The 14,054-nt window shown below is 37.4% G+C and overlaps 2 protein-coding genes across 3 annotated transcripts; one reads left to right on the plus strand and one right to left on the minus strand.

Annotated features, from left to right (window-relative positions):
* Positions 1-990: 990 nt before the first annotated feature.
* LOC131968938 (circumsporozoite protein-like) lies at positions 991-5,132 on the minus strand. 2 transcript variants are annotated; one of them, XM_059330006.1, is made up of 4 exons: positions 5,002-5,132; positions 3,101-3,259; positions 2,675-2,948; positions 991-2,583 (listed from the first exon to the last, which is right to left on the minus strand). In XM_059330006.1, exons 3-4 carry the CDS (start codon positions 2,937-2,939, stop codon positions 1,868-1,870), a joined length of 981 nt encoding a protein of 326 aa, XP_059185989.1. In that variant the 5' UTR covers positions 2,940-2,948; positions 3,101-3,259; positions 5,002-5,132; the 3' UTR covers positions 991-1,867. The 2 variants fall into 2 exon arrangements, with proteins under 2 accessions (XP_059185989.1, XP_059185999.1); XM_059330016.1 differs by lacking the exon at positions 5,002-5,132 and having other exon boundaries at positions 3,101-3,378.
* A 3,218-nt stretch (positions 5,133-8,350) lies between these two features.
* LOC131971771 (intercellular adhesion molecule 1-like) lies at positions 8,351-14,040 on the plus strand. The gene is made up of 6 exons (XM_059333373.1): positions 8,351-8,648; positions 10,673-10,748; positions 11,477-11,615; positions 11,698-12,030; positions 12,652-12,882; positions 13,000-14,040. The coding sequence occupies exons 3-6, from the start codon at positions 11,528-11,530 to the stop codon at positions 13,059-13,061; spliced, it is 714 nt and encodes a 237-aa protein (XP_059189356.1). The 5' UTR covers positions 8,351-8,648; positions 10,673-10,748; positions 11,477-11,527; the 3' UTR covers positions 13,062-14,040.
* Positions 14,041-14,054: the final 14 nt, after the last annotated feature.

Here is a 14,054-nt window from a genome sequence, read left to right on the forward strand (position 1 = left end):
GCTGCTGGTTGGTGAACATGCAGGAACACATTGGTGAATGTGTTTATTGAGACAGGGATGTTACACCACTATGTGAGTCGATCACCTTCAAAAAGTCCAGCACTTCACTCAAACCAAAATTCAAAACAGATGGAGCTGCAAGAGTTAATAACCTTATTGGGGCTCAGATGGATAAGGCAAAGGAAATAAAGACAAAATTTATTGTGAGCTTTTTGAATCTCGCCCCCAACAAACACCCCAATACAAAAAAAAACTAATAATAACTCAACTAAAACTAAGCATCTGAAAAAAAACCTAAAAACTGGCAAACTCAGTTAAAAACAAATTAAAACTAACTGAAATTTGAAACAAAAATTCACAATAAAATTAAAATACAAATATATAAAAATATTATAACCTTGTTTTGTTTGGCATCTGCTGTTGCCCTCTGACTTTGAATACTCCCACCCCCTGCAGGACACTGGAGAGCTCCTTCAGCTACAGACTGCTTCACCCAACGTGTGTGAAGGAGCGATATCGTAGTTCCTTCCTTCCTGCAGCAGTCAGACTTTACAACCAGCACTGCTCCTAGTACACCACACACACACCAAAACGAACAAAAACTGCACTATAATATATTATCATTCCACTGTGTTTAATTATTGAGTCTGTTTATATCATATGTATTGTTCCTAATTTTAATATTTTCCTCTTTTTTATATTTGTTTCTGGTTGATGTTGCTTGTAAACTATTTCTTGTTATTATATTTTTGCTATACACTTATATACTGCTGCTGTAATACTGGACAATTTCCCTGCTGTGGGACTGATAAAGGAATCTTTTATCTCCTCTTGAACATCCCCTCTGAAAGAGGGGATGGGGTAATTACATTACACCACTGTGCAAGAGTCCAATATTATCTCCCTCTGAGCTTTTTGGCCATGAAGTATGCTCAGATGTCATGACATGAACTAAGTATGGAACTTTATTCTTGTCCATGTTTTGGTGATCAAAAGTAAGCTGCACTCTCATAAAATAAGTTAAATAATTTGGGTGAACTGACCCTTTAATAGAGATGGTCTAACAACTTTATAAAACTAAAAAATAAACTTTATTTACACCTTTCAAAACAAAGTTACATTTTACTTTACATGGGAATAAACAATTCAAAACAACAGTGAAATCAAATCTGTCCTAGAAAGTAGTATAATACATTGAAACTAAAAAACTGAATGAATGGAAACATTAATATAAAATGTAAACATAACATCTGCCTGGCTGGATACATCCAGAGACGAAAAAAATTTCCTGCCAAAAGATCTCAATTCAACATCCACTTACTGGCTTTTTTACCAGAGCTTTCAACCATATTTTAACGGTTGTTCTCAGTGTTTGTGCTGATAACAGCTCATATCAACGTACGTATGAAACTGTGGAACTATGAAGAATACTGTGTAAAATGAAGATAAAACCAGAATGCATCTAATTCAGAATGATTGTAAAGTTGAAATATTTACAAAAAAGATTTCCCTCAGTTGAACATTAAAATTTGGTCTTTCAGCTATACTGAATTGAATGTGTGTTACAAATAACTAACAAATTATTGCATTCTGTTTTCATAATGTTCAGTGTCCCAACTTATAGACCTTTAAAAAATATGTATAAACTGCTTTACATGAAAAACAAAAACATTATATGGTGGCCCCAGAGAGTTCAATGTATAAAAACAACAACAGAAACAGAAACTACATAAATCGAGAAACGATCTTCGCAAACTGAGTGGGAAAAAAACACACATATTTAATTTTTTTGTCTTTCAGTTGTTGCAGACTGATCCTGCTCCTGTCTTCTACTTAGTCATAGTAGTAATTGAGTTAAACTCCATTATTACCAACTTCTCATGACAATTTTGCGAATATAATCACCAATATTAACCTCGGTAACTCTGTGAAAATTACTGCCCATACTACCACCAACATTGCCCATGAGAATACCATTAAAATTACTTCCAACATTTCCTTCGACATTACCTGTGATAACACCGGAAAAATTACTGCCAATGCTACCACATACATCACCTTCAATGACACCGGAAAAATTATTGCCCAGATTACCACAAACTTCACCTCTGATAAAACCAGAAAAATTACTGCCAACATTCCCATTGACACTACCATTGACAATACCGGAAAAGTTACTCTCAAGATTACCATTAACATGAGTGAGAACATTCCTGCCAAACTTCCTGCCAACATCTCCTTCAAGAAGACGTGTAACAATACCGTGAATATCACCACCGGCATTCCCGCCATGATTACCTGTGACATTACCGCGATTATCAGCACGGACATTCCTGCCAAGATTACCCCTCAGAACATTTTTGATATAATCGTCAATACCACTGCTTAAATCCCCACCAAGTTCACCCGGGGAAAAAAAGGGAAAATCATTTGGGGCCCTTGGAGCGGGAGCTTGTCTATAAGGTTCTCTGAAGTGGGCACCAGCTGCACCATCAGCAGAGACTTTCTGACCAGTTGGAAGACCTGAAGCAGATGAGGAGGTTGCAGATGGACGAGAAACGTTTTCCTGAGCTGCTGCTCCATCTGGAAAATAAAGATCAACACACAAATAATTAGTAAGTGGCAAATATAGCTGATCTTAAACAGAGTCCACAAAAACACTGATTTACCGCACCTCTGTATTTTTTCTGTAACTCCTCGGCAGCGTTGTTGTGTTTCATTAGCCTCAGGATTTCAACTGTCATGTTCACAGCCTTTTCTTCACCGTAGGTTTCCACCATCCTACTAACAGTGTGGTGCCGGTGTGGGTTCTCCAGATCACACCTGGGAATTTTTTCACAGCCTTGCAAGATCTTCTGACCAAGATACCACTTAAATTTATTGAAATCATCACCACTCAGGTCCTCCAGAGTCTCCAAGAGCAGTTGTGGCACCAACATCTGTAATCACTGAACAGAAAGGAGAGGACGAGATTAAGAAGGTTCTGGTGGTTATTGATCTTGGAAAACATATCTCCATGTGTCTCTAAGAAGACAGCTTTTCAGCTTTGGTATAAGAAAAATGGTCTGTTTGGCATTAGAAGAAGGACATTATTTAAAACCTGGAAAGTTCAGTGGACCAAAGGTATCTGTGAGGATGAGGACCTCGGGACAACACTGGTTGGGCTTGATAACTATGGAGAAAATGATTCCGGCCAGAGAATTGGTTCAGAGGATTCTTTATTCCAGATTCGGGAGGTTACGAGAGTGAATGTGTTGTTCTGAAAATACAAGAAACAATAAGATTAAATCACCTTCTTCCAAACATATACATTTATATAAACTTAAACAACCTGGTGATACATTCATACATTCATAGAACTAGGGTTATTAATAAGTAACCTGTGCCATGCATCATCACATAACTTGCTCAACAACTGTAGAAACATAGGTAGATCCTCACCTGATCCACTCACGCACACAATCACAGAGTAAAAAGGAAAACCACAGAGGCATTCATTGCTTTTACTAATTACAGGGCGACCATTTGTCACTGTTCTGCAGCGTATAATGTGTTTAGTGCGACCTGATGCACGCTCCAGACTCATGCAGCAATCATCAGGTAGTGAAGGGGCTTTCATACAGTATTACATGAAAAGCAATGCAAAAAAATATATTAAGTGATATCAAATTGGACAAAAAACAACAAAACAAAATTTAACAATGCACATTTCAAACTGGCAACTATGGAGACAACTGCTTTTTCCCTTTTCGTGTTGGTTTTTGTAATTAAAGCCATTTTTAATACATTCATGTGTCATTTCTTTAAATATTAATTTGTGCTATTGGCTATTGTTGATTGATTCATTTGTAAAATACTACAGTGGCAAAAAGTATGTGAACTTTAACCACATCAGCAGATGCTTCTTGTGAACTCAAGAGTGTTTTTTATAGGACAAAAGTAGCTCTACACCTAGCTCAAATCTTGTATTATTGATTGGACCAACAGGTTTGTGAACTCCTGACTCCAACTAGCTCTTATTGGAGTCATTAGCCAAAGGGTTCACTTACATTTTTCCACCAGCACTTTAAATGTTTAATGGATGTTTTCAATAAAGACATGAAATATTATAATTGGTTGTGTGGGATTAGGTTAAGCACATAGGCCCTCATTTATCAAACGAGCATACGACAGAAAGTGAGCATAAAGTGGACGTACGGTCATTTCTACGCAAGGCTCAGCTTTTATTAATTTGGACGTGATCGGAGGGTACGATCAGATCTCACGTCTGCTCTCAGCTTGTGTACGCAAATTTGAGTCAGCATGAAGTCCACACGTCTGAGTCGGAGAGTCTATCTTACGCTATTATACCGATGCCTGGAGCAGATAAAACTCTGGTGTTTTGTATTTTAATGGTGACAAATCTAAGCATGTTTAGGCTACATCATTTATAACTATAACATCATTAAAGGTAGGGTTAGCCTACTAGCTGAGGCTATTAAATGTTGTTATCTTCTGCTAAGTTCTGCCACACACACACTTCTGTCTGGGACAGAATTCTACATGTAAGGAAGTGAATACTATCTCTCCATCATCATATTGATAATAATAATAAAATAATAATAATATTTGCATATTATATAGGCTATTAGGTTATATATATATATATATATATATATATATATATATATATATATGTGTGTGTGTGTATATACCACAACATACACTGCCTATAAAAAGTATTTACCCCCTCTAATGTTTTAACCTTTTATTGCTTTTTGTTTTTCTCTGGACAGTGAAAAAGTATTTAACATTTGCCAAGAACTTGTTCCAAGAAGGTTCTTTCAAAAATAGAAGCAAAATATGCAAACATAGGGTTAAATGGAGGTCGTAGATAAACTTAATATCTTACAGGAACACAGCTCTCTGAAGTCGTTTAACCATTCAGGCGATATTTAGAAACCTCTTTATCTTCTCTTAAAATCACTGGAAAACAGATCGTATAAATCATAGAGCTCCTACCTGAAGTCAGTGTTTTGGAGCTCAATCCAAGATGTTTTGCCAAAGAGCAAACTGAAACTGAAGCGCAAGTTTAGTCGAAACTTCAAACTTCCTTTGGTCTGACGGGAAGACTAACGACAGCACAGTAATAGTGACCATGGGCATGAACTGATAACACATCAGCTGCTCACACACACACACACACACACACACACACACACACACACACACACACACACACACACAGTGCTCACACCACTGCACAATTCTCAACCCTCCCTTCCTTCCTCTCTTGATTTACTAACAGAGAACGCCCATGGTGGGTTTCAGAGGCCAACGCAAAGGAATTGCCTGATTGAGCTTCAGACACACACACAAGCAGAAAAAAAGCCTACACATAACACACCCATGCCCCCATAAAAACCCAGAAAAACCTGGTGTGTCTTCTCAGAAGTCTCAAGCCTCGTCTCTGCCAGCATCACACAGCCAGGGACTAAAGTTAGAGAGAGACGTCACACCTCAGTGAATATTTTGAAGCTGATGAAGGATGTGTGCATCTGGATGGCCAACCACGCTTCTGCTGCTTTGCCTGTTGGGCTCAGGTGAGTGAAATAACAGATTCTGTGTGTAGGTACAATACAAAACGCTTGACGTGGACACAGACAGGGTAGAGTGGATGATGGAGAACTGTAATGTAAGGCAAATATTGTCCTTTTTACTCCACTACATTTAGTTACTTTTCAAACATTTTTATAAAATAAACCACATGACAGTTTATTAAGTAGTTAAAGTTACAACAATATATACATATATATATATATATATATAATATAACAATCTGAGTGGGTCCATTCTGCATGAGTACTTTTACTTTAAGATTAAGATTAATTACTTTATTAATGGGGAAATCCAACCTCTGCATTTAACCCATCCTTTTTTTTTTTACACACACAAGTGAACACACCATGCAAGGAGCAGTGGGCAGCACATTACTGCGCCCGGGGAGCTGTGCAGGGGGGTTAGGTGCCTTGCTCAAGGGCACTACAGTCCTTGACCTGTCAGTACCGGTGACAGTACTCTCCAGTTACAAGCCCGATTCCTAACCTCTTGGCGAGGGACTGCCATTTTTTACTTATTCTTTTTTTTTTTTTTTACGTTTTTTTTTTGTTTTTGTTTTTAATATTTCTTTTTTCTTTTGATGCTGATACTTTTGTACTTTAACTTAAGTAAGTTTTGAATGCAGGACTTTAACTTGTAGTGGAGTAATTTCACAGTGTGGTATTCATACTTTTATTTAAGTAAAGGATCTGAATACTTCTTCCACCATTGGTGAGGTGTGAGCAGTCCAACTGAAGTGACTTTTATGTCTCAGATTGTGTTGTTTTTAGTCAATTTTAGGGGACTAAAGAGGTAAAAGTAATGTGTTTTCTCTTCTCAAGTAATCCCACACATCCCAAATGTATTATAATAAAACCTGTAGGGGGATCTCGACTTCCAAGAAATAAATCACCATGAGGGGACTTAGTCTTTAGAAAATGTACAGTATATACAGCTACTAGCGGTGGTGCAAAGTAACATTTACTGTACTAAAGAATGGTTTGAGTATTTCCATTTTATACAATTTTATATGTAAAACTACTACTTTGTCATTTGAACTTTATTCACTTTACACCTTAGACACTTTTTTAAAAATATATATCATTATATTTATATTATATATTGTTACCTATTTTTTTCATTGCTTTTCTTATATTATCCTATATTGTGACTGTTTTTGTAATTGTTATGGAGGCTTTGGAGCAATCTGGAACCAGAAATTCCTTTGGAATAAATAAAGTTCTATCTTGTCTTAGCTTATCTTATTGAAAATGTGCTTTTCAGAGGGAATGCTTTTTACTTTTTACTCCATCAATCTGACAGCTGTACAATAATTACTAGCTACGGATTAAAAAACATTCAAACAAAATATCTTGAAGCTCATGAAATTGAATGTATGTTAAATGACACCTTATGAGATTGAAAAGTGCTCCCATTTAGCTTCAGCAATAAAAGTTTATACAAAGTCTATATTTTAATTAGACAGTAAACTTCTAAAACGTCTTTAATTTGGATACTTTTAAGTAAAAGAAAAGGTTGTTTTTTTTTGATACAACTGCTTTGCTTTCTTGTATTGCATTTTGAAGTCATTTTACCAACATGTCAGATCTGTATGACATCACTGTATACTGGTGACTCAGCAAACAGACTCAATCATGAGTGTTTTATTTATAACATCATTCAGATCTATAGATGAGACCAGTCAGTAAAGACATAACCTGGCAGTTGTCTTAGTCAGTGGTGAAAGAAGTATTCAGATCCATTACTTAAGTAAAAGTACTAATACCACACTGTGAAATTACTCCACTACAAGTAAAAGTTACTTAAGTAAAAGTAAGTACTTGTAATGCAGAATGGACCCACTCAGATGTTCTAAATATATCATGATTATTGTATTGATGCAATTTATGTAAGTAGGGCTCATATTAACTACTTAATATACTGTAATGTTTATTTAAAAAACATTGCTTTAAGAAAATGTCTAATCACTTTAAATTGATCATGTTTTTCATGTAAAATTATCTGTAAAGTAACTAAAGCTGGCAGCTAAATGTAGTGGAGTAAAAAGTACAATATTTGCCTGAAAATGTAGTGGAGTAGAAGTATAAAGTTACATAAATTGAAGTACTCAAGTAAAGTACAGTTGCCACAAAATTGTACTAAAGTACAGTACCTGAGTAAATGTACTTAGTTACTTTCCACCCCTGGTCTTATTTCACTCATTTTGCAGACTGGCATAAATTTTGACAGCTGGTATGCCAACACACACACACAGCAGAGAGCTACTGTGAGTGAGATCATCCGATATGCAGCAGAACAACCTCAGGATTCAGTGGAACAATGGTCATAGAAAAGAGGAGCGAGTTCTTTGACTTGGGCAGGGTGTCCTTCCTTCCTCAGAGGAACACACTGGGTGTATTCAGTGCGCTACGAAACAATGGTTCACAATAGATCAGCTAAAAGGAGTATTATTTAACGAGATGGCAAAATTCAATTGACCCTTGCCTTTGTTATGTTAAGACTGGGGGGGAAAATGACTCACGAGTTCAGACAGCTTACAGCAGCAGAAACATAAACATTGAGAGATACAGCATTTATTGTATGCAGTTGGATTTAACACTACAGATACTTTAACATATATACATTTTTGGACTCAGGTCCTTAAATTTCAAATTGATTCTTTAGTCAGAATTTACACTGTAAAAGATTAAAGATACTGTAATTATTATGAAATGTTGTGTATTCTAATCTGTCATCCACAGTGATTTTGGAGCCTTGAGGATTTTTTTTAAATATAAATGTCAATATTCAAATGCCTTATTGTGTCTTTCTTCCTCTCCGACCACTCCTGTGACCTCAGCTACCTCATCGCCTGTTTCCATTCACACACCCGTTCCACCTTTTCTGTCGCAAATTTCACCTCCCTCTCCGTCGCCAACAATCTTTCCATCTCTGCCCTCCCCTTCTCTCGGCACCACACCCTCCCCCCCTCCCCTCGGCAGCAGCTCCGGAGAGTCAGCAGAAGGAGTCGGCTGCCCTCTGACGACGTCACCCTCCACTCTGATTGTCAGGTATGTCAGGAGTTAAGCCCTTTACATATTCCACAAGAACAGAGAAATTTGTTCTTGTTCTCGAGGTGGCAAGAACAAGAGAAAAGTTCTTTCTGGCCAGGAAATGTCATACTTCACGAGAAACTCCTGGGAAGTCGTAATAGGGCCCTCCCACTGCAGCACACGTCTCATTCAAATTCAAATTTCTGACCAATCAAACAATAGTTCTTGGACACCACACAAGTACTGTCCAGATGTGTCAAGAACAGAGAAATGTTTTTCTCTCTCCCAGGGTTGCAAGAACAAAATTACATCATTCTGTTCTTGCAACCTCGTGAATAAGAACAGTTTCTCTGCTCTTGTGGAGTATGTAAAGGGATTTATTATTTCACTTTGATATTCAGTGGCTCAGTGATTGAAGAGACAGCTCAATAAATCCCAAATGACATTTTGGAAGCTGAGGGAATTTACACTCCCATAGAAACACGAGATAGAGTGTAAAGTGATGGATTAAAAGGGAGTGTTTATCCTGAAAGCAACAGACTTTCTCCATCGATAAGTTTAGGCTTAAACATCTGCTTCACCCTTTTCCCCATCCCATTCAACAAGATCTCCAAACTGAACAACAGAATAGACCATTTGTCAATACCACCCATAACCACACATATGGGCGTTTCTTGGCTCAGGGTACAGTCGAGTGTTCTAAAAATAATGCACAGGTCATTACACATACATGTAGAGTTCACAGTTGTAAAAAAGGCTGCTGTGAATTTAGGCTACAAAACCACTGACCTAGGTTTAGGGCAAAAAACTTCCTGGTTAGGCGTTATAAAAGACAGTTTAAAAAGTAAATACATTCACGTAAATGCCTGAAATGAAGTAGTAACGAGGATGACATGACTACCGTAAGTTACCTAAAAAACGTACACTAGCGCTCAAAAGTTTGGGGTCAGCCAGAAAATGTATTGTTTTCCATGAAAACAAACTGTTTTATTCATTAAATGAGTAATCTCCAACTTTGCCTCTAGATACTCAACCAGCCTGAGGAAGGATTGTTTTATTGCTTCTCAAATCAGCACAAAACAGTTTCATCTGTGCTAACATAATGCTCAGCTGTTTTAATGATCAATGAGCCTTTGAACACTATAAACGTGGATTAACACAATGTGCCACTGGAACACAGGAATGATGGTTTTTGCTTTTCTTTAAAAAAATACGGACATTTCTAAGTGACTCCAAACTTTTGAGCAGTAGTGTAAGTTATGTAAAAAGTCGTTTACCCTCGTTTTCACATAGGTCATGAACCCTGTTCTCCTGGGTGAAAGTCTGCAGTTTGTTCGACCCTCCTGCCCCAAGTGTGACATTTTAACTCTGCATCACCATCAATCATTACTACTACTACGTCATATTTTGCTGCCTGTACAAACACCTTATTTTGAGACCAGCCTCATCAAATCAAAATTAATTTATCTATCCCCAGGAGGAAATTCAGTTAGTCTGGTAACTCTGGAAGAATGAGACGGGGTGATGGCTGTAGGAACGAAGGATCTTTTGAATCTCTGAAAAAGGATGCTGCTTTTGAGATGTACACATGTTGAAGAGGAGTAGGTGGTGGAGGAGGAGGAGGTGGAGAAGCAACATTGGCATTGGATGAGGCCACTGTATTGAATCTGTTGAAGAACTTGTTAAGTTCATCAGCTCTTTCTACATCACCCACCACTGGCTGTCTTTTCTTGTTGTTGTAACCAGAGATGGTGTTGATTCCTCTCCACATTTCACAGATGTTGCTGTTCTGTAGATTTCTCTCCAGTTTCTTCTTGTATTCCACCTTTGCCACTCACCCTATATCCTCTTTTATCTAGCACTGGTTTAGCAGCCAATGCCTTTTTAATTAGTAGAGAAAAAGGAGGGAATCCGTGCAATGCAGAAAAATGAGAACAATTTTAGTTTGTGTACAAACGCAGGCACTAATTTTTTGAGAAGCTTACTTTTTCAGCTTTTCTTTGTAAATTTGTGACAACTAACTGTATACCCTTCTGACACAGGTTCGGAGATCCATTCACAGCCAACTGCTCCGTATCAAGGCCCGGTTTTCCTTTTCTTGGTTGGGAAGTGTCGCTGGTAGGAAAATCAGTGCTCTCTAATATGAATTTAAAAACCTTGTTAACACCACCTGATCTTATCTATCAATCTCCCACAGTGGTGGAAGAAGTATTCAGATCGCTTACATAAGTAAAAGTACTAATACCACACTGTGAAATTACTCCACTACAAGTAAAAATCCTGCATTCGAAACTTCCTTAAGTAGAAGTACAAAAGTATCAGCATCAAAATGTAAAAGTACTGGTTATGCAGAATGGACCCACTCGGATTGTTTTATATATTCTAAATATATTATTGGATTATTATTATTGATGCATTTATGTAGGCAGTGTTTTACTGCTGTCAGTGTAGGGCTCATTTAAGTACTAAATACTTTATACTGTACTTTTGTGGTTTAATTCATAAACATATGCAATCACCTTTAATTGATCTTTTTTATGTTAAATCTCAACCTGAAAATTAACTAAATCTTTCAGCTAAATGTGGAGTAATAAGTAAAATATTTGCCCTTAAATGTAGTGAAGTAGAAGTATAAAGCTACAAATGTGGAAATACTCAAATACAAGTACCTCAAAATTGTACTTAAGTACAGCACTTGAGTAAATGTACTTAGCTGCATTCAACCACTGATCTCCCATTTCATCAAACATCTTAAGTACAACAATACTATAATACACCATTTCCCAGCATACTACACTGGCTGCAAGTCCAGAGGTACTGACCTTTGTGACCTTTTGCTACTCTAGGAACCTCCTGGAACCACGGATCGTTTGTTTCTGGCCTGGAGAGTGAAGCGGATGACCGAGTGGAGCATCAGCCCAACGTGCTTTGCAGTACTTGAACAGGGAGGACAGTGTTACATTCATCTCCCCGTTATAGTCTACAGTGAGTTCATATTTCTCTTCTTCTGACACGTTAGAAAATTATTTTTTTTCTGTGTGGTTCATCTATTGACCTATCTCCACAGAACCTCCTGATAGCGTGTCCATCAGCTTTGTGAACCACACCGGGCCAATGTTTGAGGGTCGCGAGTACACTCTGCAGTGTTCAGTGCTGGACGTTGCTCCTGTTGGGGACCTCACTGTGACTTTCTACAAAGGGCAGACAGCACTGGGTCAACAGCAGGCCAACAACAATACAGAGAAGAAACCAGTGACTGAGATCTTCACTTTAAATATCACACCCAGAAAAGAGGACGATGGAGCCCAGTTCTGGTGTGAAGCAAAGCTAGAACTGGGAACTGAAGGACCACAGCCCCCTCCGCTGGTGATGTCACAAAAACTCTCTGCTGCAGTCCTTTGTGAGTTTATAATTAATGTGATTTTTCCACCTCCCTTCTCCCGTCTATTATATATTATATTTACGTAAGTGCATTTTTTACAGAGCCTGAATCCATTTTGTGGTTAATTTTATTTATCTGTGATATTTTAATATTTTTCCACATTTCAATTCCAATGTTTAATATTCTTGAGAATTAACAGTTCATTGCATTTGAAAAGGATTGGTTTATTGTGCTTTATTATCATTTTATCAACGGCATAAAACGGTCTTAAAGCGACATTAACAATATCGTTTAAGGTGATATTTTCTGGGACAATATATCATCCTTAAAAAGTTGTTATCGTGACATGCATAATTGCATGAGTAAAAGTTATTCAGTTGGTTGAAATCTGAAATCCCCAGAATTCAAAACAGCTGTGAAGAAAAAATGCAAAGGAAATCTCAAAGTTTTGGACCCTGCATGGATGTTATCAGAGATGGAAAAAAAAACATGTACATTTTTTAACAGATGATTTGTATTTGGTGTGAAAAAGCCTTTTTTTCAAACTCCTCTCTTGGGTCTCATAATATCTCACTTTCTCTCACCTATTCCCTGATATAAAGACATTTTATTTTTCTTCATCACTCTGTCTTTTCTCAGTTGGACCACAGCTCATGTGTCCTACAAAGCTGCAGGTGAAAGAGGGGGAGAGCCTCAGCTGTGAGGTGAGAGGAAACCCTAAGCCATCAGTCACCTGGTCCAGAGAGGGGCAGGTAGTTGACCTGCCCACTCACTCGAGCAGAGAGCATGCTGGGAAATACACAATCTGTGCAATAGGACTTCTTGGGCAGAAAAACTTTACAGTGGAGGTGGAGGTCCTCACTGGCAGTGGTAGGTTATCTGCATTATTAAAAATGTATGTTGTTGCCCCATTTTTAAAAATATACATTAAGGAGTTCTATTAAAAAAAAAAGTATCGGTGGAAATAATTTCTCTGTCTCTTTTCAGGAACTACAAACAGCTGTAATAGACTTTTCCTGCTGGCCTTCTTGCTGATAAACTGGCTATAAAACCTTAAAGAAGCCAACGTGATGTACTTTACATGCGGTCTGGATGAACAGCTCCTGCTGGGAGAACTTGTTTTGCATTGCTTCTCTTTTGTTCAAACGGAATACTTTTGCATTTTTTTGTGCATCTTCATTTTTAAGCAGTGGGGTCTCACTAAAAGCAGATAAGTTATTTCTGAGAGCTCCTGCACAGGTACATTTTCTTACAGTATGTCATTAAACACATGGTCTCTATAGTCTCCAGAAAAGACAACTTCCATATTTCAAGACTGAAAGCTGATGTAGAACTATTTCAGTTTTTGTATAAATTAATAATCAACAATCATCGTGTATTTTTTCCTCTTGTCTGATTCTTTTAAAAGCGTGTTCATGACACATGCCCAACAGTGTTTGTGTCCGTTCATTCTACATAAACTCAGTTGTCATCAGGTCTTCTTTCATTTAGGTTATGTAGGAGTGGAAGAAAATATCACTACGCTTGAGTATCGCAAGGTTTTGTGATACTGTATTGATTCCTGTAAACACTACTATTTGACATGCAAAGATTCTTAGTAGACATATTACACAAAGAGAAGTGTGTTCTATGTCAGTTTTCCTTAAAAAAAAGTTTTGTAAATGCAATATATTGCCTTTTAATACAATATTGCAATGTATAACAATATATTGAAATATATCACAATATACTGAATCAGCCCCTGTATCCTGATAGTGTATTTTAGTGTAGTTTACATTCTGACATTTGGACTGTCCTGCTTATTCAAGAACAAACTATGGTCAGAATTAATATAACTGCAGGTCAATCATAGAGGTCTGGCAAATAATTGGTCCATAAAAAAAAAGTTATTAGTTACTGGTAACATGTTTAAAAAGTGTGATTGAAACTTCACTTCATCTGGCCTGAACTCACAATACTCAGTCACTCATTGCTGCAGTATGAGACCATGGCTTTAAAATTTGTTAAAATGCAGCCGGGCCACTCTAACCACACTACCACTG

Source organism: Centropristis striata, chromosome 1 (assembly GCF_030273125.1).
Source record: "Centropristis striata isolate RG_2023a ecotype Rhode Island chromosome 1, C.striata_1.0, whole genome shotgun sequence".
NCBI lineage: Eukaryota > Metazoa > Chordata > Actinopteri > Perciformes > Serranidae > Centropristis > Centropristis striata.

What these genes read in the sequence shown, in the direction of transcription:
- LOC131968938 (XM_059330006.1), bottom strand. Translation starts at nt 2,939, where the DNA reads ATGTTGGTGCCACAACTGCTCTTGGAGACTCTGGAGGACCTGAGTGGT. An exon ending in GTTACAGAAAAAATACAGAG is followed by an intron (nt 2,584 to 2,674) that starts GTGCGGTAAATC and finishes TTTATTTTCCAG; the next exon opens with ATGGAGCAGCAGCTCAGGAA.
- LOC131971771 (XM_059333373.1), top strand. Translation starts at nt 11,528, where the DNA reads ATGACCGAGTGGAGCATCAGCCCAACGTGCTTTGCAGTACTTGAACAG. An exon ending in TCTCCCCGTTATAGTCTACA is followed by an intron (nt 11,616 to 11,697) that starts GTGAGTTCATAT and finishes CTATCTCCACAG; the next exon opens with AACCTCCTGATAGCGTGTCC. An exon ending in ACTCTCTGCTGCAGTCCTTT is followed by an intron (nt 12,031 to 12,651) that starts GTGAGTTTATAA and finishes GTCTTTTCTCAG; the next exon opens with TTGGACCACAGCTCATGTGT.